The sequence below is a fragment of the Pseudorca crassidens genome, chromosome 13 (assembly GCF_039906515.1).
Source record: "Pseudorca crassidens isolate mPseCra1 chromosome 13, mPseCra1.hap1, whole genome shotgun sequence".
Classification (NCBI taxonomy): domain Eukaryota; kingdom Metazoa; phylum Chordata; class Mammalia; order Artiodactyla; family Delphinidae; genus Pseudorca; species Pseudorca crassidens.
This window is the reverse complement of record NC_090308.1, coordinates 48,354,521-48,379,025: the sequence shown is the minus strand read 5'-3', so window position 1 is coordinate 48,379,025 and position 24,505 is coordinate 48,354,521. Positions and strand designations below refer to the sequence as shown.

The 24,505-nt window shown below is 42.5% G+C and overlaps 1 protein-coding gene across 1 annotated transcript in view; it reads right to left on the bottom strand.

The window, feature by feature from the left end:
• SLC22A16 (solute carrier family 22 member 16) overlaps window positions 1-24,505 on the bottom strand; it is a 33,312-nt gene that overhangs the window by 6,398 nt on the left and 2,409 nt on the right. The window contains exons 2-7 of the mRNA XM_067702950.1: window positions 16,538-17,017; window positions 13,328-13,445; window positions 7,299-7,830; window positions 4,292-4,419; window positions 2,062-2,171; window positions 950-1,049 (exon numbers count right to left, since the gene is read on the bottom strand). Coding sequence (XP_067559051.1) covers window positions 950-1,049; window positions 2,062-2,171; window positions 4,292-4,419; window positions 7,299-7,830; window positions 13,328-13,445; window positions 16,538-17,017 — 1,468 coding nt within the window. The remainder of the gene's footprint in view (window positions 1-949; window positions 1,050-2,061; window positions 2,172-4,291; window positions 4,420-7,298; window positions 7,831-13,327; window positions 13,446-16,537; window positions 17,018-24,505) is intronic.

Genomic DNA, 24,505 nt, shown 5'->3' with positions numbered 1-24,505 from the left:
CAGGAGAGGTCACCCGCGCAGGGACTGAGAAAGACAGCCAGAATGGCTCTTGGAGAATGAAGCAATCAGAAGAAGACAGGAGCACAGGAGGAGCCCCAGAGGGAACAGCCTAGAGAGAACGAGGACCAAGAAGTCCCGGAGAGGGAGCCTGGAGGGGGAGGGAGGGCCGGCACACCCAGGGCTCTCCCCTTGGTGGTGCAGCCTCTCAGGCCACCCCCCACATTCCGCACTGTCCACATCTCCCTGCCCCCTCCCCTCCCCCCATCCTCTTCCTGACCCGGGTGTGTAACAGTGGTCCGCGTGGTTTCCCAAACTCTCAGCCCGGCCACGAGGACACGTGCAAACTGCACAGAACCCCTCGCACACTTCATAACCAGGAGGACAGCTCACACTGCCGGAGCCAGGAGGAAGCACGCAGGCAGCCTTGCCTGTGAAGAGCCCCTCAAGTTTCGGGGAAGCTGGAAACCACAGATCCCTACACCTCTCCGCCAGACACCACTGGGTCCTTCCGGGAGCAGCAGCCTCCAAAACTGGCCTTGACCAGCCGTCACACGGTGGGAACACAGAGGCAAGCGCTGGGGGTGGGAGGCAGCCTGCGGATCCAGACAGAGGGGCGCAGGCTGAGAGACCAGAGACCAGAGCTCTCCCTGCGCAGTCCCGGCTTCACGATGTGCTGAGCAGAGGCCCTGCTCTGGCTGGCAGAGCTGCGATTGATTAACAGCTCACGGCCGGAGGCGGGGCGGGATGGGGAAGAGGGGGAGAAGGCAATCAACGAACAAGAAAAACAGCAACCCACCACCCTACTTACCAGCTGGTGAGCTGTTAATTAGGTTTCTATAAACCCCCATAACCAAATTATAAATTGGCTTCCAATAAATAAAAACAAAGGAGGCAGTCAGCTCTTCTGCCTCGCTGCTATCTCAGTAAAGTTCTATCAACTGATGAACACCTGTGGCATGAAGATCCAAACGCTGGAGAGGTAAATGCAGAATGGGGCCGCGATGCTCCCCACACGGCCCACCGTGCTGCCACTCCCCACAGCCAGCGACCTGGAAACGCAGAGAGGATTCAGACAGCAGCAAGAACAGAAGACGAGAAAGGCACAGGTTGCAGAGAGTGAGGGAACAGCTGCCCAGAGCCCCTGTCCACCCTTCTAGCAGAGAATAAATAGTAAAACTTAACTTAGCTTAATATACTTGGAAATAATTTTACTTTGATTTTTTAAGAATCATTCATGATTTATATTCTCATTCTGTGAAACAGCAGTGTGAACAAACATGCAGATAATTCAACACAATTCAACACCAAAAAAGCAGGGAAACCAATCAGCATCAGCTATGCAGATGAGGCCCTTACATACGCTCATTGAGTCTAATATTGCGGATGACATCAGTCTTGTAGAGCAGGAGTTTATTTGGGGTATGGAGTGGGGATTTGGGAAACCGAAAGATTTATATCTATGGAACATCCTATTTCAATTTTTTAAAGTCAAGCAATATCTTAACGTGCTTTCCTTTAAAAGTTATTTAAACCTTATAGAATGTCTAGTAGGAAGCAAAGAATGTGCCTTCAACAGGAATAAGTATCTCTTATTAAGCCGAGGAGAAAGGCCCCAGGAGAAACCAAACCTGCCACACAGCTTGATCTCAGCCTTCTAGGCTCCACAACTGTGAGAAAATTCACTTCTGTTGTTTGAGCCCTTCAGTCTGTGGTGCTTTGTTATGGCAGCCCCGACAAACTAACACAACTAACATCAGGACATCAAGAGATACAACCTGAGAAAATTAGCCTTGAGTCCATGTAAGTCGACTGTATTTGAGACTTAAAATGGTTTTAGGATAATAAGAGTGTTATTTCAAAACAAGTTCTCTAATATCCTTGCTAATGACGTATAGACAAAGCCTCAGATTCAGAATTAGCGTCATCATGTAACCCTCCCATAGCTCGGAGCTCTAGTAACTTCTACGGAAAGAAAGCATTTATACTCAAAGGCCAGATGTAATCAAATGACACATAAGTGAAAGATACCAAGAAAACAACAGAAAAATAAGTAACTCTTACCTTACAATGGTTGGATACAGCTCTGCTGTATAAAGGTATATAAGGCCAAACGCTGCCCCTATGGAAAATTTTCCAGCCATAGTTGCCACCACACACCAAACATGGTAATCCTGAAAAAATATATATTAGCAAAATAGACCATCATTTTGTCATCAAGTAATATTTTTAAAAGAAAAATAGAAAATCCTTAAAATTATTACTTAAAACTTTCTAATTCTCCAGTATTTTTCAGAACAATGAAGAGTTTTATTTTGTAAACTCGACACATGGTCTGCAAAAGCTTTCCATCTTTATGAAATTTAGAGGAAAGTTTTATTGTGCCTCCCTGCAGCCTTGGAGATTTCAAATTACCAAATAAGAAAAGCTATTTGGGGAGAGACACTTTGGAATGAGACCCTCCCAGATGGTTTCTGCTGTCGTCCCTGACATGTTCTATTTCCTGCAGTGGTTCTCAGAGACCTCCCACAGTCGATCTTTTCTCTCCTCCTCTGTCTGCCAGCTGGGTGTTGAGACCCAGGTGACCTTGGAGCTCATGTGTGAGGAGTGGCAGCACCTCTGTCAACCCGAGTCCCTGAATGATTCCATGGAGCCGAACACCCCCTTCACCACTCCCACAGCCACCAACGAGGTACACCCACATCGAACTTTCTATGAGCAAGAAATAAATGTCTATGATGTGAAGTTACTGAGATTTGGTGGTGCCTCTACTAAGGCAACCAATGTCACCTTGCCACCTTAATTACTATTGTAGACGATATTTGTTGGATGAATTAATGGGACTTAAAAATTTTGTATTGTGACATTACCATTTGGAGAGAAGTGTTATTAGAGGGGAAAAATTTGTGGCTAAGGGTTAGTACTCTATTTCTAGAAATCCCCATCAGCCACTTTCCTGTCTTCCACATTGCCGCTGGGGCTTAACCACCGTAGAACCTGAAGGTTCTAGGGTTTCCCTAAATCTTCACCGCTCAAAGACAGCTGCCATCAACTCAACAAATATAACTGCAAGCTACTTAAAAACACAAACAAAAAGGGTGTGGATGAAGCTCCCTCAAATTGGCAGAGACCTCCTTGTCTTAAGCAGTTTTAACTGATGTGTATCAGTCGTATATATCAATCAGCTGGAAACGTCAATACATTAAAACATTTGATTCACCAAAGTGAAGCGTTACTATAAAAGGAAGTCACTGGTTAGCTTAAGTTAAATTTCAAACAATATGCAAAACTTAAAATGCCTTGATCTAAATGTTGAGATACTATTGCTTAATAATTATTAAATCGATTTAAAACAAAGTATTTTAAAGTATTGTCATAGTGACCACATTTTCCATATTGAGAATGAAAATACAGGTTTTCCATTTTGGGGGGAAAGAGAAGAGCACTTCTGGGTGCAAGAGGTATTCTAGGGGATGGAGTTTGCCAAAATACAGGAATGTGAAAGTCGTTTCAGTAGTTTATGGCACTGTTTCTCACTAAGAAATTGAATTTTAAAAACAAGCTCCTCGGGGGATTTATGCACACTAGAAATTGGAAACTACTAATCTACCACAGTGGGAAAAAAAAAACAAGACTACTTAAACTGGACCAATCCTGAACATAAGACTCATCATATCTTTCAGCTGTCTCCATGGCTTCCTCCCTCCAGGTTTCTGATCAAATATCACCTTCTCTGAGAGGCACACCATCCTCAGTCACCTTAGATAAAATAAAATAGTTCACATGTGTGTTCCCCCTCCATACACAGTCATTCTCCATCCCTCATCCTATTTTGCTTTTCTTTATTATACTCAGAGAAACTTGACTTACTGCACATCCTCAGCACCTAGAAAAGAACCTGGCACATACTAGATGCTGGATAGATCTCTCATGAATGAATAAAAGTTTAAGATGACGATAACTACTGGAAGGTGCAATCCACTCTTCTCACTCAGGATGATCAGGTTGGCAAGATACAACCGTGGCCATCTCTCGGAAGTGGGATTATAGGCTTTTCCCCCTACCCCCGCCCCACATTTCTTTTTTTCCTTAAATTTTCAACTATCTTCAACTATTTTCAAACTTTCTCAACAGAGAAAGAATCACTTTTAAAGAAAACATTTAAAATACTATGTACAGCATATACTCTATCCATATGTCTTAATTCATCTTCATATTCCTAAGCTGAAAATGCTCCCATCACACTGTCATAGTATAACTAACCATTCCCTAAATAACACATAAAGTAACTCACCTTGGGGATCACCATAATCACACCATTGGTCACTGCACTTGAGAGAAGGGAGAAAACCAGAATGCTTCTTCTCCCCACATGGTCCATCCCAAAGCACACAAAGATGTAGGCAGGAATTTCCACTGCACCTGTCATGGAGCAAAATGATACATCTCAATAGCCACAGTGTCCAACTGAATAACAAGGGGACCCTGCCTTCTAACACGGGGACCCTGCCTTCTAAAGAGCTTCCCTATGCCCCCCAAAAGGAATGCTCAGCCCTCTCTCTGCTGCCAGGGGCTTCTAAGAACTAACAACTGCCTGAGAGGCAGCAAGTCCCACGACTTTTAAACTCACTGGAGCGGGCAGGATGTTTGCTGTGACGTGTGCTAATGCTCACATAATCTGCCTAGCACTTATCACCTGTCTTCGGAATCTTATCCCGGACTAGGCAGGAAGCTCCCCAGGACACAACACAGTGACTGGAGCATGGGCTGGTTGAATGAATAAATATGTAAATTAATAGGCAACATTGATCTTTTTTGACCTTTGGCTTCTTCTGCTTGGCAGAACTATGGGGAAATGTTTGTACTGTAACTTCGAACATAGCAATTAAAGTAGAAAATTCAGTGCCAGCTTTACATCTATCAGCCAGAATGCATCAGGGAGCAAGCAAGAAGTTCTCTCAGCAAAACTGACCAAACCCAATAATAGCCTTTGAGAAACTGTCACTGTTTACTAGCCCAGCTTGTCCACGTAATTCAAAGGTCCGTTCTTTCGACCCTCCGGACCTTGCCTAATCCCAGGACACTACCCACCACTGCCTTTTAGGACTGATGTGCATTTTCCCATTCAACTACAGAATGCTGCAAGCACCTGGACCGGCAGGTCTGGGTCTACATGTCTCTTACAGTTTTGGGAACATATCTCTGCAGGTGGACACATATTTTCTGAGTTAACATTCTTAGCAGTACATCAGAAATTAAACTCAGTTGCAGCTGCTCAGGAAAAAAACAAAAAAAATGGCTGGGCAAAGACAAAAAAATAACATTCTGAGCCCCATTGGAGAGACAGCCTCCCTCCTTTTCATTAACATGGAAAATAAACAACTCCAGAGAAAAGGCCTCCCTTTCACAGACCCTGCTGTAGGGTCCGTGCCTCCAGGCCCGATCAGTAGGTACATCTATTACTCTACTCTTTTTTTTGCTTGTTTGTTTATCAAACACTTTTCAAGGTCAAATAAGTCAATGATTCTCCAAAGAACCTCATGGGAATAGGCCTGGATTATTACCCCCACTTTCCAACTCAGATTAAATGACTTGAGCCCAGTGAGTAAGTGACAGCTCAGGGACTGGTCTTTGGGAGCCAAGGCCCCTTTCCTGCAACCTCCCTCCCTCAGGTCTGGTTCCCTCCACGTCTGACTCAGGGCTCCCCTCTCTACAGCACTGTGCGCAAGGCCACCAACCAACTTCCTGGAGTCTAGCAAAGCTGCACAGCAACTGGGAAACAGCTGAAGAGACCTTTTAAAGTATATTCCACCTTGATGTTTCTTGAGTTGTTGTATAGATGCTGCATCTAAATTTTGACTTGACTATGTCTGGGATAGAAATGGTGCAACCAATGAGGCCCAATCTGTCTGGGATTAGGACCATGTGCCCTTATCTTCTTTACTTTATAATGTATAACCCCATTCTGCTCCTGTCTCCACATAACCTCAAAGATATGCCTTCAGGCTACTGTAGCGCTTATCACCTGCAAGTAGCACAAAACCTAAGCTGAAATTCCCACCAGCACCAAACCATCTCAGGAGGTGAAAACTTGTTCAAAAATTTCACAGCTCGGAAGTGTTGACTAGAATCGCCTGCCAGGCAGAGGGCTGCTGGCAAGGGTAATGACATGAAAAATCAAAGGCAGTGGAGACTATAAAACCATGGTATGTGTCTCGGAAAGATTTTTATATTTACGAGATTGCCCGGTTTCTTGAGAATTTACATCTCCATCAAAATTAAGACTATAGCATAAAGATCTAAAACTCCAGCACTCCTAAGCTTCCCTATGCCACACCCCACCCTACTTCATTCTCCTACCATTTGCTGCTCTGTTCTACGAATACTGCATCCTTTCTCCAATTGACACATAGAATGTGTTTGAAGTCAAGATAGGCTCTTTTTACAAACTTGTTGGTCTGCCCAAAAAAAGAGTAAAGTTTTTTTCTTAAAATTACTTATCTCATAATTTCTGCTGAGCTATAATAAACAAAAACAGGTGTCTCATTAGAGCACTTTAATGAGAAGGGATGTTAGCTATGTATAAAAATTTTAAAGCAAACTTTTCTGGGGATAATATCAAATACAAGCAGCCTACATGGAAGTAACCAGCTGGACAAATGCATTTCTGATAATTCTCTCGTGTCTGGTATGAATTTGGCTTACCCTAGGAGTCACGCCTCAAGCTATCACAGCAGTATCTGAAGCTATTTTAACCTGCTACTTAATTAAAAGAAGCATGACAACATAAATTACAGTTGCATGTATTTAGGTTATTTTACTGACTAAAATTCCTAAATTAAGGACATTTGAAGGTAGAAAGATACCAGAAGGTCTCCAAGACATGTTAAATATTAAAAGGAATGCAACTTGCAAAGAACAGTATGTAGTGAATAATCTCATTTATGTTAAAATATAAAACGTTTATCTGCACAAATGTATGGAGATGCATAAAAAGAGATCTGAAAGTACAAGCCAAAGGTTATAGAAGTTACCTCTGAAAGATAGTTCTGAGATGGCAATGGGCTTAAAGAAAGGAAGCAAACAAGGAGAAGAGGCAGAAGAGGAAGGAGGGACTCAAGTTTTCTAACTGTTTGCACTTTTTTAAAGAGAATATATACATGTGTAACACTAAAAGAGACCATAATCACGTAGTTGGCAGTATTGTTCCTGGTAGAAAAAAAAAGACAATAGAAACACTCTCAAAACTTGGTAGAAATTTCACTTCATGGCTACAACTTAAATGTAATTTAACCACTTACCCATGAGGAAGAGATTTAAATATTCATTGCCTCCCAAATTAACAGAATTCAAGGAGAAGGTGTAGAACCCAAAACAACCCGTGAACCAAATCAGCCAAACAATAAGTGTCCTTGTTCCAATTCTCCAGTCATAAAACAGATCTGATAGGGTGTGCTTCTCAACTTGAGAGGGCTTATTACCAGCAGAACCATTGTGATCCAGTGATAAAAGTTCTGACAGTTTACAGGATCTCGTCCTATTCCACTTGGCCATCGTATCAATTACTTTTTGTGCTTCTTCATATTTTCCCTCTGAGAGAAGCCAAAAAGGTGTCTCTGGGAGCATCCAACAGCACAGGACGAAGGGGACAGTCACTGTGGAGAGGACTATCTGATAGATCCACCAGGTCCTGACCAAGTAGCCTGTCAAAGCCACCACCATGGTTCCAAAAGCAAAAAAGGAATGCAAGTGGATGGATGCCCACGTCCGAGACTTCATGCCGACAAATTCTGTCACATAGACAAACACCACCACGAGATAGCCACTTCCAGACTGCAAAACAAAGCAGGGAGGGTGGTCCAGATTTAAGGTCACACACGTAACTACTGAGTCCAATCTCTCTGCAAATCACACATAGGCAAGAAAGAAAATGACAAAGCATTGTTTTCTGAAACCCGTATCATATTTATACAATGGCGTTTAATCCGATCCATCCTTCTTCTTTAAATGGGTCCTTTCATCTTCCCACACCCTGTCCACCCCAAATGGCAAAACTTGACTGGTTATGCATGATATAAATGTCAGACACTGCCTTTTGCTTCATTTAAATATTCCTTTACAGTGTGAATTTATGTCTCAGTTCCTTGCAAATGTGTGTATCAATTTATCTATATAGAGAAGAGCCTTATTATCAAATCCTAAATTTTAAATGGGGACAAACAATTTATGGTAACTAGTGGGAAGAAAAAAGATTTGATTGAAACTTCATTTTGACAGGCAAACTTCATTTTGTTGTAGCAATAACAACAAAAAAACCAGACAAACTGCACTTCAGGGAAATTCAAAATTTCTGTGCATCAAAGGGCACTATCACCAGAGTGAAAAGCCAACTTACGGAATGAGATATATGCAAATCATGTATCTGATAGGAGACTACCATCCAGAATATGTAGAGAACTCCTAAAACTCAACAATAAAACAAACCCTTACAGGATATTTGGTTCTGTCAGAAACATCCACAAAACATTTGGTCCACACCTAAAGGTCCTTGAAATTTGCTCCTATCCAAAACATCCATGAGCATATTTGGTCTATGCCAAACGGTTTTGGACAGGACCAAATATCAAGTACCTTTTGGCCTGGACCAAATGTTTTATGGATGCTTTGGACAGGAACAAACGTCTGCTAACCAAACAATCAAATTCAAAAATGGATTTTTCCAAAGAAAATACAGGAATGGCAAATAGCACACAAAAAGATGCTCAGCATTACTAATCATTAGGGAAATGCAAATCAAAATCACAGTGAGATGCCACCTCATGGCCATTAGGATGGATAGTATCAAAAAAACAAACAAACAAAAAATAACAGGTGTTGGTGAGTATGTGGAGAAATCAGAACCCATATGCACTATTGGTAGGAATGTAAAATGGTACAGCTGCTATGGAAAACAGTATGGGAATTCCTCAAAAAATTAAGAATATTATTACCATATGATCCAACAATCCTATTTTGGGAATATACCCAAAAGAACGGAAAGTGAGAGCTCAAAGAAATATTTTTATACCCATGTTCATAACAGCATTATTCACAGTCGCTAAAATGTGGAAGCAAGCCAAGCATCCATCAACAGATGAATGGATAAGCAAAATGTGGTCTATACGTACAATGGAGTACTACTCAGCTTTAAAAAAGGAATATTCTGACATATGCTCCAACGTGAATGAACTTTGAGGACATTATACCAAGTGAAATAAGCTAACTCCAAAAAGACAAATACTATGTGATTCCATTTTTATGAGGTACCTAGAGCAGTCAAATTCATAAGACAGAAAGCAGGATGGTGGTCGCTAGGGGTCGGGGGGGGAAGAGGGAATGGGGAGTTATTGTTTAATGAATATAGAGTTTCAGATTTGCAAGATGAAAAGAGTTCCGGAGATGGATAGTGGTGATGCTTGCACAACAATATAAATGTACTTAATATGTACTGAACTGTATGCACTTAAAAATAGCTAAGATTGGGGCTTCCCTGGTGGCGCAGTGGTTGAGAGTCCGCCTGCTGATGCTAGGGGACGCGGGTTTGTGCCCTGGTCCGGGAGGATCCCACATGCCACGGAGCGGCTGGGCCCGTGAGCCATGGCCGCTGAGCCTGCATGTCCGGAGCCTGTGCTCCTCAATGGGAGAGGTGACAACAGTGAGAGGCCCGCGTACCGCAAAAAAGAAAAAAGAAAAAAAAATAGTTAAGATGGTAAATATTGTTATGTGTATTTTACCACAATAAAAAAAATGGGGGAAAAAACTTTATTTTGAAAATAGGCCTATCTTTTTTTTTTAATAAATAAATAAATTTATTTATTTATGGCTGCATTGAGTCTTTGTTGCTGCGTGTGGGCTTTCTCTAGTTGCGGCGAGCGGGGGGCTGCTCTCTGTTGCGGTGCACTGGCTTCTCATTGTGGTGGCTTCTCTTGTTGCAGAGCACTGACTCTAGGCACACGGGCTTCAGTAGTTGTGGCTCGCGGGCTCTAGAGCGCAGGCTCAGTAGTTGTGGTGCATGGGCTTAGTTGCTCTGCAGCATGTGGGATCTTCCCGGACCAGGGATCAAACCCGTGTCCCCTGCATTGGCAGGCAGATTCTTAACCACTGCACCACCAGGTAAGCCCCCCAAAATAGGCCTATCTTTAATTTAACAAAATTTAGATTATAATAACAATGTGTGACCCCTCATGGAATAAACAAAGAATGAAACAAATGATGGATTTTTGTGTGTGTGTGTGGAGGGGGGTGGTGGTGAAAGGATTAGAATTTTTCCTACAAAATTATTTCACATTTGACTTTTATAAAACAAATCGTAAAATTAATTTTTGCAAAATTATTCTAGAGTGCCACTGATTTCTCCAAAGGCCTCTCTTAATCCTTTGATATTTGAATCATACTCTTTTGAAGGCTCATCTTGTCATTATCCTTGTGGATGCTAATTTCTTCAAAAGTTAACTGGTTTCTATATGGGAAAAGAATCTAAAAAGAGTAGATATATGTGTATGCATAATTGATTCACTTAGCTGTACGGAGGAAATGAACACAACATTGTAAATCAACTATACTCCAATAAAAATTAATTTAAAAAAAAAGTTAACTGGTTTATCTCTGCCAGATCCCACTTGGTCAAGGGATCTGTGTAGGATTCAGGCAGTTTTCCCCCACTGCTTTCAAAGACTTTCTGTAATCCAGAATCTTTGGTAAGATCTGCAATTTCACTTTGCGTCAGAGTCGCAAAGAGGCTGGCCTGCTAGCAGTAAGCAGAGAGGTGCTGGATGGGGACTATTGTATTAATGGTCAGTTTCATATTCTGTGGCAACAGCTTTTATTTCCCCACGAAACCTTGCAATTGCAAGACTCAGATAACGAACCCTGATAATGAGGACTCCCAAACTGAAGAATCCAGTTGTTTGGTAAATTTAAACCTTCAAATACTACAAATTTCCCCATTAAAGTAAGTTATAACATCAGTCCCCAAAATGCTTTTTTCAGTGCCAGTTCTTTTTGTGTTCACTCCCACTTCCTACTGGTTACTTCTGTCACTGGGTTCAAACAATCCATTGCACAACTGCCTAAATAATTCCAGAAGCCTCCTTGACACCATTCATACCTGTCACCTCCACTGATAACACTCTATTCTTCACATCTACCCTGACCCCACCGCCAACATAGCAGCCAAAATGACCACTTCACCCCTGAATTCACTGAACTCCTTCAGGGGATTCCCATTGCCTTTAGGAAACCAGGCAAACTCTTTGTCATCCTACAAGGCCCTGCCTCATCCTCTCTCTCTCCTTCAGCCTTATCATGTATTTCACCTCCTCTCTATTCTCCAGGCATCGGCACCTTCAGTTTCTTCACGTCTCAGGGCCTTCTCACTTGCTGCTGCCTCTGCCTGGAAGGTTCTTCTCTCACCCCCCCCTCAGACTAAAAAGCCCCTGACTCTCCAGACTCCCCATCCCATCCCCCGCTGCGGGACCCCCTCCACTGTTAGTCCTCCATCGCCAACATTGTATGGGTTTTTAAAATGGCCCGTCAGTGTCTTGACTTGCTCTACGATGTAGGGATATTGAAACAGCCTGGTCAGGTTTACTTAGCATTACACTCTGTAGGCAGATCCATAAATGTGCCGAGTGAATGAATCTGCCTGCATCTTCCCTACTCAAAATTGTATCACAAATACATTTCCCATAAAAACCAAAGGAAGGAGCCACAGAAAATTAAGGCCACATTTTACAGATGTATTCTATGGGTGGCCTGTCTCATTTTCTTGGCTCTGGAAATCAACTCATGGTATTTTGCAAGACTGAAACAGATATTTTTAGAATTATCCTCTTAAATCTTCCAAAAGAGGGCTCCACACCCTCTCAAGTCCTGTCTGTGCCTCTGTTGTACCATCATTCTCACCAGAAGGTCTCTTATCAAATCTCACTCTGTAGCTACAGAGCCGTTTCCTCTTATTCCATCCTCAGTGGAGACAGAACTGCTGGTTGTTATTTTTTGTATTAAAAACTCTCTACATACCTAGATATATGTACATTTTTTTAAGATGCAACACCTTCAATTCTCCTAAATTTTTTTTAACGCATCCTCCTATCCTTGGCCATCTGTGTGGCTTTCTAGGAACCCTTCCCAGCCATCGATGAAGACTCCAAAAGAGAATACACCACCTTGCCCTCTGAGGGGGTGCAGTGACCTCTTCTTCTGAGACTGAAGTCCTTGGCTTCTCTCCAGACCCTTGGATCATCCATTCTGGTGAGAGGGGATGCATGACCTGCTCTGTGTTCAGCAAGATCACAAGCTCTCCCTGAAGATAAAACTTCACCTGGTTATCCTTGACCAGTGACCTCCAAACAGAACCACTGCTGCTGTTGTTTGGTAGTTTGGAAGCTGTCTGGAAGCCTCACCAAGTGTGCAAACAGCTTCCTCACTCTCTGGTCCACTTCCAATAATAGCACCCTTGTCGGGAGTGCCAAGTCCGTGCCAGGTACTGAACTGTGGATGCTTACATGAATCCTGGTAACAGCCCAGTGAAGCAGGTATTATTTTCTACAGTTTATAGATCAGGAATTAAGGTTTGAAGAGGATAAGGTGTTTGCCCAAGGTCATACAGTTGAGAAGCCAATACATGACAAAGCTGGGATTCAAACTCATGCCCTTTCCACTCTACTACCCTGTTCCTCATAACAGAAATGCCCGATGCCTTCTTGTTCTCATTCTTCCTGCACATTATACAAATGACTTTCTTAACAATACAACTGAAACTTCTGTTTGGCTCATGCATACAAAGCCTGACTAGACCCATACAATTGCTCAGAAGTAAAACAATTTGTAGCAATTATTTGTAATGGCTACAAATGATGACTTTTTTTTCCTTTCTTTCCCCTTATGCCTTCCTCTCTCCCTCTTGTTCTCCCTGTCTCCTCTCTCTCTTTTGCTTTATAGTATCAGCTAGAATCCCCAGTACAATGCCAAGTGGAAGTGATGTTCCACAAATCCTTGCTGTTAGTAATCGTGGAATGTGGATCACCTGTCAGGCATCGAGTCAAACGTAAAGTTTCTGCCTACTAAGCAACAATTTTTCATTTGAATGAGTTCCATTCTAAGCAAAGGACATTAATATTCTACAGAAAGACTTCTGCAGTGGAGTGAACAAAGATTAGTCCTTGATCTCTCTCACTAGATTCTAAATGAACAAGACTAAGAGAGTTAAGGTTTAATATAAAAGTCCTGCAGTGGAATTAAAGAGGCAAAACAAAACGAAACAAAACAAACCAACAACAACCCAACTCACGATAGCAAGAAGGAAGCGTGCGACTATGAAGCTGTAATAATCAAACGTGAACGCCGCTGCTATGCCAAACAAAAATACACCGGTGCTTGTGGCCCACAAGACAAGTCGTCTTCCTGCCCTGAAAAATAAGAATTACACAGAGGAAGGAGCAAGGTGTGGCTGCAACAGTTTAAAACATCCACTCTAATTCATGAAAGATAAGTGCTACCTATATTTTAATAGCTTATGTATCAACATTTGATTGTTGTTACTCATTCATTTATTTTGAGCAAATGATGAGGTAACACATGATTTCTTCAAGAGGCCAGTTTTTCAGTGACTGGTCTCCACCTGAGCTGCTAATATACACACTCGATCACTCTGGGTGGTCCCCAAAGGACCACCTAACCTGAGATTGGGAGCAAGGGGAGGGAAGATTTGTTCTTTCCCTGTCAGGACCTGCTCTGTGACCTGCTGGATCATCTTCTCTGTTGGGCTGGCTCAGCCCACCAAGGGGAGACAACTCTTACTAAGCCCCTCTAAAAACAGAAGTCTTGCTACATCCTGCTACTAGAATAAGCTGCTTACTTGCCCTATATTTTCATAATTGGGAAGTGCATTTCTTTGCCTAAAAAGCAAACAAATAACAATTATATGCCTGCAGACTTAAAAAAAATGAGATGTAATTCACATGCCATAAAATTCAACCTTTTAAAGTACACAATTCAGTGGCTTTTAGTGTATTCACAGAGTTGTACCACTCTTACTACTATCTAGTTCCAAGGCATTTTCATCACTCCAAAAAGAAACTGCACCCAGGAGTCACCATTCCCCATGCTCTGCTCCCTCTAGCCCCTGACAGCCCCTAATCTGCTTTCTGTTTTTACAGAGTTGCCTATTCTGGACTCTCTATATATAAATGGAGTTGCCCAATATATAACCTGGCTTATTTCACTAAGCATTATGTTTTCAATCTTCAGCTATGTTATAGTCCTTCATTCCTTTTTATGACTAAATAACATTCCATTGCATGGCTAATACCACCTTTTGTTCATCCATTCATCAGTTGATGGACACCTGGATTGTTTCCACTTTTTGGGCTATTATGAATAATGCTGCCATAAATATTTGCGAACAAGATTTTGTGTAAAGTTATGTTTCAATTCTCTTGGATATATACCTAGGGGTGGAATTGCTGGGTCATAAGCTACTTTATGTTTAATTTTTTGAGGGACTGCCAAACTGTTTTCTAGGATGGCTGCCCCAGTTTGACAATCCCACAAATTTCTCCACATCCTTGGCAACACTTGTGGTTGCCTGTCTTTTTGCTTATAGCCATTCTAGTGAGCAGGGGTTATCCCACTGTGGCATTGATTTACATTTTCCTAATGATTAATGATGTTGAGCATTTTTATATGTGTTTTTTGGCCATTTGTATATATTCTTTGCAAAATATCTATCCAGATCATCTGTCCATTTTTAAATTGGGTTATTTGTCTTCTTATTGTTGAGTTATAAGTGTTCTTTATATATTCTAGATACTAGACTGTCATTAGACATGTGATTTGCAGATATTTTCTCCCTGTGAGATGTCCCTGACAGATAATTGTAAGGCAAAAAAAATACAGTCCTGAGATTCCAACCAACAGGCTTGCCCAGTGCAGCAGAGGGTATGCAAGCAAACTGGAAACAGTCACTTTCATGGCCTCAGCCTTCTCTGCTCCCACATGCATTAGTAGGGATTGTTGGCCCTGCACATAAATGTTCCCAATCTCATTTGAGTCCTGAATGCCATTTAAAACTATTTTTCATCCATCCCTGATCAACCCCCTGTACCACCCACAAAGTCTTCACTCTCAGCAGATGAGCAGCCCTCTCCTGCAGAGAACAGAGACCATCAAAGAGAAAGCCCCACAAGTTCCTTGTCTGCCCACCTGCCAACATGACCTGCATCTGCCTTCAGGCTTCTCTTCTTTCCTCCTCTCTAGAGACCACACCCTTTTCTCTCCAAATACCATTTTGCAGTCTTTGTATAGGATCATGTCTCTTCCCACCTCCTCTGAGGCCTTATTCTACCAATTACTTCTTTTTCCTCTGTCTTTCGCTCACCTCTGACTTCTCCCTTTCAGTTTAAGTCTCTTCCAGTCAAAGACAAGAACCTTCTCTGGACCCCATCACTCTGGTAGCCACCTTGCATCTTGCAGTTCCTCCACTGACAGACTTACCAAAAGGGAATATCTGCCTCTTCATCTCCTATTTTGTTCCTCTCCCCACTGACACCCTAACTTCCACACTTCCCAGGAAGACAGTTATGAAGCAGAAGATTCTTAAACACTGAAACATAACTTCAATCACCAAATAATAACTAGACTCCGCTTCTGCTCCAATTTCATTATTCAAATGCCACCTCCTGGAGGGGATGTGTGTGTTGGGGGGAAAGACCTGGGTACTCCTCCCTTTAGGCTTCCACAGTCTTTGCCTCCATTGCTTTTACTTCTAGTATGGCCCTGGACAAAACAAAGCCCTATAATTTTTATTTGGACATGTTTGTTGGCCCCATTTGACTAGCACACCCTGAGGGCAAGGATTTCTGACCTAAGCAGTTGTTTTTAGGTTCCCAGTGCCCAGCACTTACCTGTAAAACTCACAACTATGGGGACCAAATAAATAAGTTCATCTCTGTACTTTAGGATAGATACGAAAAGTGTGGTCCATGTCCATATAGAGATGAACTTTGCTTTATTTTAAGAGCTACATATTCATTTTAATGTGTATTTCTTAAAAATATGGCTGGTATATCACACAATTTCATAGATATTATTGCTTAGGACCAGACTATCCTCCTAAAAAGCAAATCTATTTAAAGAAAAAAAATTCACTACTGAGTGGTTATGTGTCCAAGGTACTTTTTCTGTATTAATTCTGCAATAACCCTCTGAGGTGAGCGCTATTATTTTCATTGCCAGCTTACACATGAGATTCTAAAACACATGTTAGGCAATTCACCCAGGTCCCACAGCTAATAAATGGCAGAACACAGGCAGACTGTCTTCAGAACCCATCCCCTAAACACTATGTTATTTTGTGTCTCTAAATAACAGATCAACAAGGAATTGAGATAGGAGGTATGAAAATGACTACAGTTTTGAACATAATTCCCTGTCCCCTAAGAAAATCAGATAGGAAAATGAACCCTACACTGATGTAACAATACTAAACATTTCATTTTACCTGTCAGAAAGGTAGCCGAAGATCACGGCTCCCAGCAGGACTCCAAGCATAAATGTAGGCTGGATCAGCCTTCCAAACCATTCTCGGTTACACACCAGATCCCACTCAGTCACCACGGTGCTGCGCCACTTGCTCTTGTCATAGATGTAGCCATCCAAGCAAGGGAAACTACTCTTACGGCCGTTATAATCATAGTTCAAACTCGACTTGTCATCCCTCCGGAACCTGTGACAGCTTGTGAGCTCCCAAATCTCACCGTCCTGTAGCTGCACTATGATGTGATCTTCACGGCCGATGGAAAACTGGGTCCAGATGTCCTCCAACCTCCAACTAGAGATATCTTGGAAAAGGACCCGACTCACATTGCCTGGGGGCCTGCAAGTATGCTGTGGGGACACTGACAAGAACACAGAAGCCAAGTAATGGATACCACAAGAGACGTTCTGGAAGGCACATACAAAATAGAGGAATATCTGGTATCTGCAAAGAGAAAAAAAAATCAAGTTATTATATCTGGCCTATGGGCTAAAAAAAGACATATGCAAATATGAAAGGTCTCCATTATGCCTTAGCTTGGATAAAGGGATAAACACAGAAATAATTATAGATATGTGTGTATACATATGTGTATATATCTGTCAACAGGGCCTAAAAGCGATGATATCCCAAGAGCAACAAGCACATCGGTGCCCAGATCTTGGGCTCTAGATATCATTCTCCTATAAAAGGAACCAGGAAAATTGTCTGGTTCTAAGACCAGGACAGGGAGAATACAAAATAAGCCTGGAGCATCTTACAGTATCAGAAAGTAAGGAAGTACTCAAAATACAGAAAACGTGGTGGCGTGTCAGGGGGACAGAGGAACCAGTATGAGCTCTCAAAGGGCAAAGCTGAGACGATCTGAGCAACAAAATAAATAGCACAGTATAATCCAAAGTATAAAATAAAATAAAACATTTTTAAAGAATTCCATGAAGTAGTTTTTATTTCCATTTTACAGAGAGGGAAACTGAGGCTCAGGGAAGGCCAGTGACTTGCTCAGAGCACAGAATTAAGAGCTGGGAGATAAATTCAGTCTATCTTAAGCCAAAGCAAGCTCTTTCCAAATGTCAAGCTAAAACCTGAGGTAGCACTGTAATGTGAAAGTGCCATTCACTCACTAGCTACATTAATAAAATTAGTTTCACAACATTTAAAGTTATTTGAACTCCAGCAGTACACATGCTGATAGCTTTTGAATAAAATGTATTCACAACTATGTCATTCAGAAGGCAAATCAGATCTAGTGAGCATTCGTGTCATATATATTTTTTTAACCTGTTGAAAGATAGCCTGCACTGACAATCCTTTTAATACTTTGGGATATATGATATATGATATGATATGATGTCATATGATATGATGTCCTATACTATGTTGTTTAATTTTACATGTCAACTTGACTGGGCTAAGGGATCCCCAGACATCTGATAAAACACTATTTCTGGTGTGTCTGTGAGGGTGACTCTGGAGGAAATTAGCATGTGACTGAGTAAAGAAGATCGCCCTCACCAGTGGGGTTGGGCATCATCCAATCTGTTGAGTGCCTGAATAGAACAAAATGTGGAGGAAGGGCGAATTTGATCTCTCTGCTTGGGCTGAGACATCCGTCTTCTCCTGCTCTCCAAAGACACTGGCATTCCTGGTTCTTGGGCTTTTGGACTGAGACCAGGACTTACACCATCAGCTTCTTGTTCTCAGGCCTTTGGACTTGGACTGAATTATAGCACTGGGTCTCAAGCTTGCAGACATCACATTGTGGGACTTCTCACCTCCAGGACCACATGAACCAATTCCTACAATAAATCTCCTCTTACCTTTATCTATATCTATCTATCTCTTACTCATTCTGTTTCTCTGGAGAACCCTGACAAATACACCATACTTATATAAGAAAATGACTGAACAAATAAAGAAAAAAGAAAGAAGAAACAAATCTTTCTTACAGTAGAATTTCAACTAATACCTGTAGATATTCCCTCTCTACAGAAGATGGACCTTAATTCCCACTCTTTCCCGCTTGGCTAGACTTAGAGACTCATTTCCAAAGAACACAGTAGGATAAAAGGAAACTTCACAGTGGGGAAATCTGGCAAACACACCTTAACCGGATGTTGACGGTTAACATCCTCAGTGATGTTGTATGGATGATCACATTCCCCCGCATGTGATGTGATGAACAGGCACTTCACCTCCGTGGCCTTCTTTCCAAAAACCATAACCCCAGTTTAATCATAAGAAAAACAATAGATAATCCCAGATTGGGGGACATTCTATAGGTTGCCTCGTCAATACGCCTAAAGAGTGTCAAGGTCATAAAAAACAAGGAAAGACTGAGAAATTGCCATAGACCAGAGAAGAGTGGGATAACATGACAACTAAATGCAGTGTGGTACCCGGGATTGGATCCTAGAACAGGAAGAGGACATTCCTGGAAAAACTGATGAAATCTATATAAAGTCTAGAGTTTAGCTAATAGTAACGTACTAATGTCTGTTTCTCAGTTTTGACAAATATCCCATGGTAATATAAAGTGTTAACAATGGGGGAAACGATGAGGGTCACACAGGGACACTCCTTACTCTCTTTGCACCTATTTTGTAACTCTAAAATTGTCCAAAAATTAAAAGTTTATTCAAAATTTTAAAAGTAAATGTAGGGTCTGAAATTTACAGACTGAAACCGACAGCGACCTGAAGTTTGGTCAATCTTTGCTTAGCAAATTACTCATGTAAATAAAGTGGAAAGCTAATCTTACTTAAGAAAAGAGTTCAGATTTACTAATTCTTTTTTTAAAATCAAGCACCTAAGCATCTCTACTACACTAGAAGATATTAGACTAATGGGTATTACCATCTGCCCTTGAGAGTAAGTTTTATTCTTTACTTCCCTGGAGTAACAAGTACTCAACATCATAAAGATATCAACTCTCCCAAAGTTAATGTACAAGTTTAGTCTGTAACTGGAAAACACTGGAAATTTAAATGTCTTCCAGCAGGAGATTAGTTATATAAATTATGGTAAAAGTTATAAATGCTGCCTGGGAGATGCCAGAGGAAAAGGGCAGCATGGAGTCTTTCACTAAAGGCAAGCTCCTGGTGTCTAGAACAGAGGGAGAATCACCCTGTCTAGATCATCACAGACTGGAGTCTGCGGTGGGCCCGTGTCTAACTGCCAGACACCGAGGCAATGAAAGACTTGGGCACCAGATCCTCTTGCAACCAAATCCTGTTTGGGACCTAAGAGGCATCCTATATGAATATGACTGAGAATGTAACATACATCATTGTTATAAGTCTTTCACTCCTTCCCACCCCCCAAATTCCAACACTGCAAAGTACAACACAGCCCCCGCAAGCAGCAGACAGATTTTGTTTGTCTGAAGTTTACCTGCCCCTGAAGGCGTTTGGGTTTGGTTCCTAAGTAGTCTCATCACCTGGTGCAGCTCCACTGCTGAAAAGCTCACATTTTGCCCTCTGACCACGGCCTCCCATCCTCCCAGCTCCCCCTGTCCCTCCCACTCACCCCACCTCCTGCACCGTCCAGGGCTCCAGTCTTTGAATCCCACCAGCTTCTCTAGTTTGTCACCATATTCCTGGCCTCAGGTCCTTCCCCAGCCAACCTGAACCCCACAGTTGTCACTAGAGTTCTCTACAGAGTCACACAAGTGTTCTATTCTCATTCTCCATTCACACACAGTCCCCGCAACAGAGTACCTACCCTGACAGGCCTCTGAAGCTAGGATTTGTCTTCTCTGCCTCACCCTCAGGAGGCCTGAGGTGGGATCCAGGACTCTATACAAGCTTAATAAGCTTCCCAGGAGAGGGGCTTCCCTTGTGGCGCAGTGGTTAAGAATCTGCCTGCCAATGCAGGGGACACGGGTTCGAGCCCTGGTCCGGGAAGATCCCACGTGCCGCAGATCAACTAAGCCCATGCGCCACAACTACTGAGTCTGTGCTCTAGAGCCCACAAGCCACAACTACTGAGCCCACATGTCACAACTACTGAAGCCCGTGCACCCTAGAGCCCGTGCTCCACAACAAAAGAAGCCCGCGCAATGTGAAGCCCACGCACCGCAAGGAAGAGTAGCTCCCGCTCGCCACAGCTAGAGAAAGCCCACGTGCGGCAAAGAAGACCCAACACAGCCGTAAATAAGTACATAAATAAATAAATAAATAAGCAAGCAAGCTTCCTGCTCCGAAAAATTGAATTCCCTGGTTTAACCATATGCTGACACAACGTCTGGCATTCAAAATACTTAACAATTGTTGTGGAGCCACTGGAAGTCTCATAAACAACTTGCGAGGGTGTCATTTATTACAACCACCTTGCAGAACTGTTTGGCAGCTGACCACATGCACATTCAGGTAACAGAGCAATTCCTTTCCTAGGAAAATACCCAATGAAATGTGTACATGAGCTCCGAAAGTCATATACAAGAAAGACTATTCATAATAAACCCAACCTGGAGACAATCCAAATCTCTGTTGACAGTAAATGAATAAACTGTGGAATATTCATGCCATGACATACTACACAGCCATGAAAATCCACAAACTACTGTGACATACGATATGTGTGAATCTCACAAACACAGTGTTGAGCAAAAGAAGCCAGACAGAGAGTACGTGATTTTTTACTCCAATTATACAAAGTTTAGAATCAGGCAAAACTAACCTATGGTGTTAGACGTGAGGATAGTAGTGAGTTTGGGGGAGAGAAGGGGGCATGAGAAGGGGTGATCTGGGGTGGTAACACGTATGTGTTCATTTCATGATGATTCATCAAGTTGTAGATTAGGGTACACACTTTTCTGTATATACATAATACATCAGTTTAGAAGTCTTATATTTGCAAGACCCAGGGAGAGGAAAAAGTATTCAGCAACGCCCCTGCTGAGGTGTGACTGGAATGGCTGCCGAGGCACACCCAATCTGTCCACAGGGTGCGTATCGTCTAGACTGCAGCCCTGGTTGGCCACCCAATCCATGCTGACAAGAAGGTGTCTTCTAGAGGGGTGGGAGGGAGATGCAAGAGGGAGGGGATATGGGGATATAAGTATACGTATAGCTGATTCACTTTGTTATACAGCAGAAACTAACACAACAGTGTAAAGCAATTATACTCCAATAACGATGTTTAAAAAAAAAAAAGACTGGCACTTCTAAATTTTAAAAATTTATGTATATCTATTATGACAACTAAAGGGGTATAATTTGTGCCATGAAGAACGGTAGTGGTGCAAGATTCTAACAGCAGCATACACCCACCACCTCCATGTTAGCTGTTTTTTCTTTTCAATGTGACTTGCAGGAATAAACTATGGCCCACCATTCAAAAAACAACACATATATAGGAATGTGTAGACATATACATTATGAGCATTTCTAGCTATTCAAAAACAATGATTACAATGATAAAAGTGTCAAATTGTGTCCATCAAGCCTCTATCATTAATGTATCAATGTAATACCACTTATTGGCTTCTTATTGGAATTCCCACAATGAATTTGCGTTAAGAGCCTCCAATGGGTCTCAATACCTAAGTTCCAAGCCTGCCCCACCTGGAGTGTAACTGCTTCTGAGTTTAGGGCACCACCATCCACACAAACCAGAAATATGGGGTAGGGGCAGGGCATGGGGGGCCCTCATGGTCCTTCCCACTTCTCCTTCATGCCTTAGGGCCTGGAGGACCTATCAATTCCACCGGTTAAAACTATCCCATCCTACCTGCTCACACTGCCCCTGCTCCGGTCCAGACCCTCATTATCTCCCACCAGGGCTCTTACCTGGGTCTTCTCTGGTCTCTTTGCCCCAACTCCTGCCCCTCCAATGCACCTTTCATTCTCCACAGTGATCCTAATACCCAAACTGTTTAGCATGACATCGAAAATATTCTTGTGGATGACTGTTAAGTGTACCCCTCACTGGCCTTCTCTCACCCTCATACTTTATACTCCATAAATAATAAGCCACCTAGCAGTCCCCAAACAAACCATGCTAGTTCATATAATTATACTTTCTACGTGCTGGGAAGGTCTTGAGCGCTCTTTCAATTTGAATTTCCCTTTCCCTGTTCAAAGGATAACTTCCTGAAAAAAACAAAACCCTACTTCCTTAGGTGTCTAGCATTCCAACATATCACTTTGTCCCTTATAAAGATTGTTGTCCATAAGGTGTCCCCCCCAGCCTAAGGCCCCTTCAGAAAAACAGACTTAGAGACTCCACGCTTCCACTACAGGAGGCTCAGTTTCCACCCCTGGTCAGGGAACTAAGATCCTACAATGCCACGTGGTGCAGGCAAAATAAATTTTTTTTTAATTAAAAAAAAAAAAGAACAACAGAGACACAACATATCACTGTGCCCACAGCTAGAGAGAAACACTAATGGAAAAAGAGTCATACAGACACAATAGACAGGAAACCCAGAGGCAAGGAAAAGCAAAGATGATCAGAACCCCCAGGAAACAGACTCATGCTATCTGGGTGACAGGTGAAGAAGATTACTTTTGGTCCTAGATTTATATAATTCTGTATAATGGTCCTAGATTTATATAATTCTGTATAATTCTGTATAATGAAGCATAACTAGTGTCATCCCATTGTGGTTAAGAGCATGGATCCAGAGCCAGACTGCCATGGTTTGAAGCTTGTCTCTGGTTACTTACCATCTGGGTCTTTGGGCAAGATCCTTACCCTTTCTGAGCCTCAGTTTCCTCACGTGAAAAATGGGTTGTTGTGGGAATGTAAAGAGTTAATACATGGAAAGCACTATGGCATACTGTAGGTGCATAAAAGTGCTAGTTATTATGATGTTCATAAGGTGAAGTCAAAAAAGAACCTAAGGGACTTCCCTGGTGGTGCAGTGGTTAAGAATCCACCTGCCAATGCAGGAGACAAGGGTTCGATCCCTGGTCCGGGAAGATCCCATATGCCACAGAACAACTAAGCGCATGCGCCACAACTACTGCGTCTGTGCTCTAGAGCCCGCAAGCCCCAACTACTGAGCCCGTGAGCCCCAACTACTGAGCCCATGTACCACAACTACTGAGCCTGCGCTCTAGAGCCCACGAGCCACACTACTGAGCTCGTGAGCCCCAACTACTGAGCCCACGCCGCAACTACTGAAGCCCACGCACCTAGGGCCCATGCTCTACAACAAGAGAAGCCACTGCAATGAAAAGCCCGCGCACCCCAATGAAGAGTAGCCCCCGCTCACCACACCTAGAGAAAGCCCGTGTGCAGCAACGAAGACCCAATGCAGCCAAAATAAAAAAAAAAAAACCTAAAAGGTTCATATATTGGCCCCGGTACCTACATCCATAGATTTAAGTCAGTCACAAGGCTCAACATTCCAACTCTGAAATTTTAAACCATCTCTCCCTTTATCCCAAGATAACTCAAAGATCCAGGTTCTTAGATCCCCCAACACAGATGCCTGAATCTTGGTTTCCTCAACTCCCTCTAACATGGGACTTAAGCCATGAAGTTTTTGTAACTTCAATATGGCTTCAGGACGAGTCCTGGAAACCTAATTCTTCTTAGGTGTCCTGCTTTCCTCTCTTAAAGGTGATTAGGATAGTGCTTCCGCACCTTAGAAATGACTAATGAGAAATGAGAGATAATTAGGGTTTTCTACTTAACACTTTCACTAGGTTTCCTTAAGACTAAATAATAGAGTCCGCCTGCGGATGCAGGGGACACAGGTTCGTGCCCCGGTCCGGGAAGATCCCACATGCTGCGGACCGGCTGGGCCCGTAAGCCATGGCCGCTGAGCCTGCGCGTCCGGAGCCTGTGCTCCACAACGGGAGAGGCCACAGCAGTGAGAGGCCCGTGTACCGCAAAAAAAAAAAAAAGACTAAATAATAATAATACACAATAAACTAGGTTTCCTTAAGACTAAATAATAATAATACACAATAAACTCTC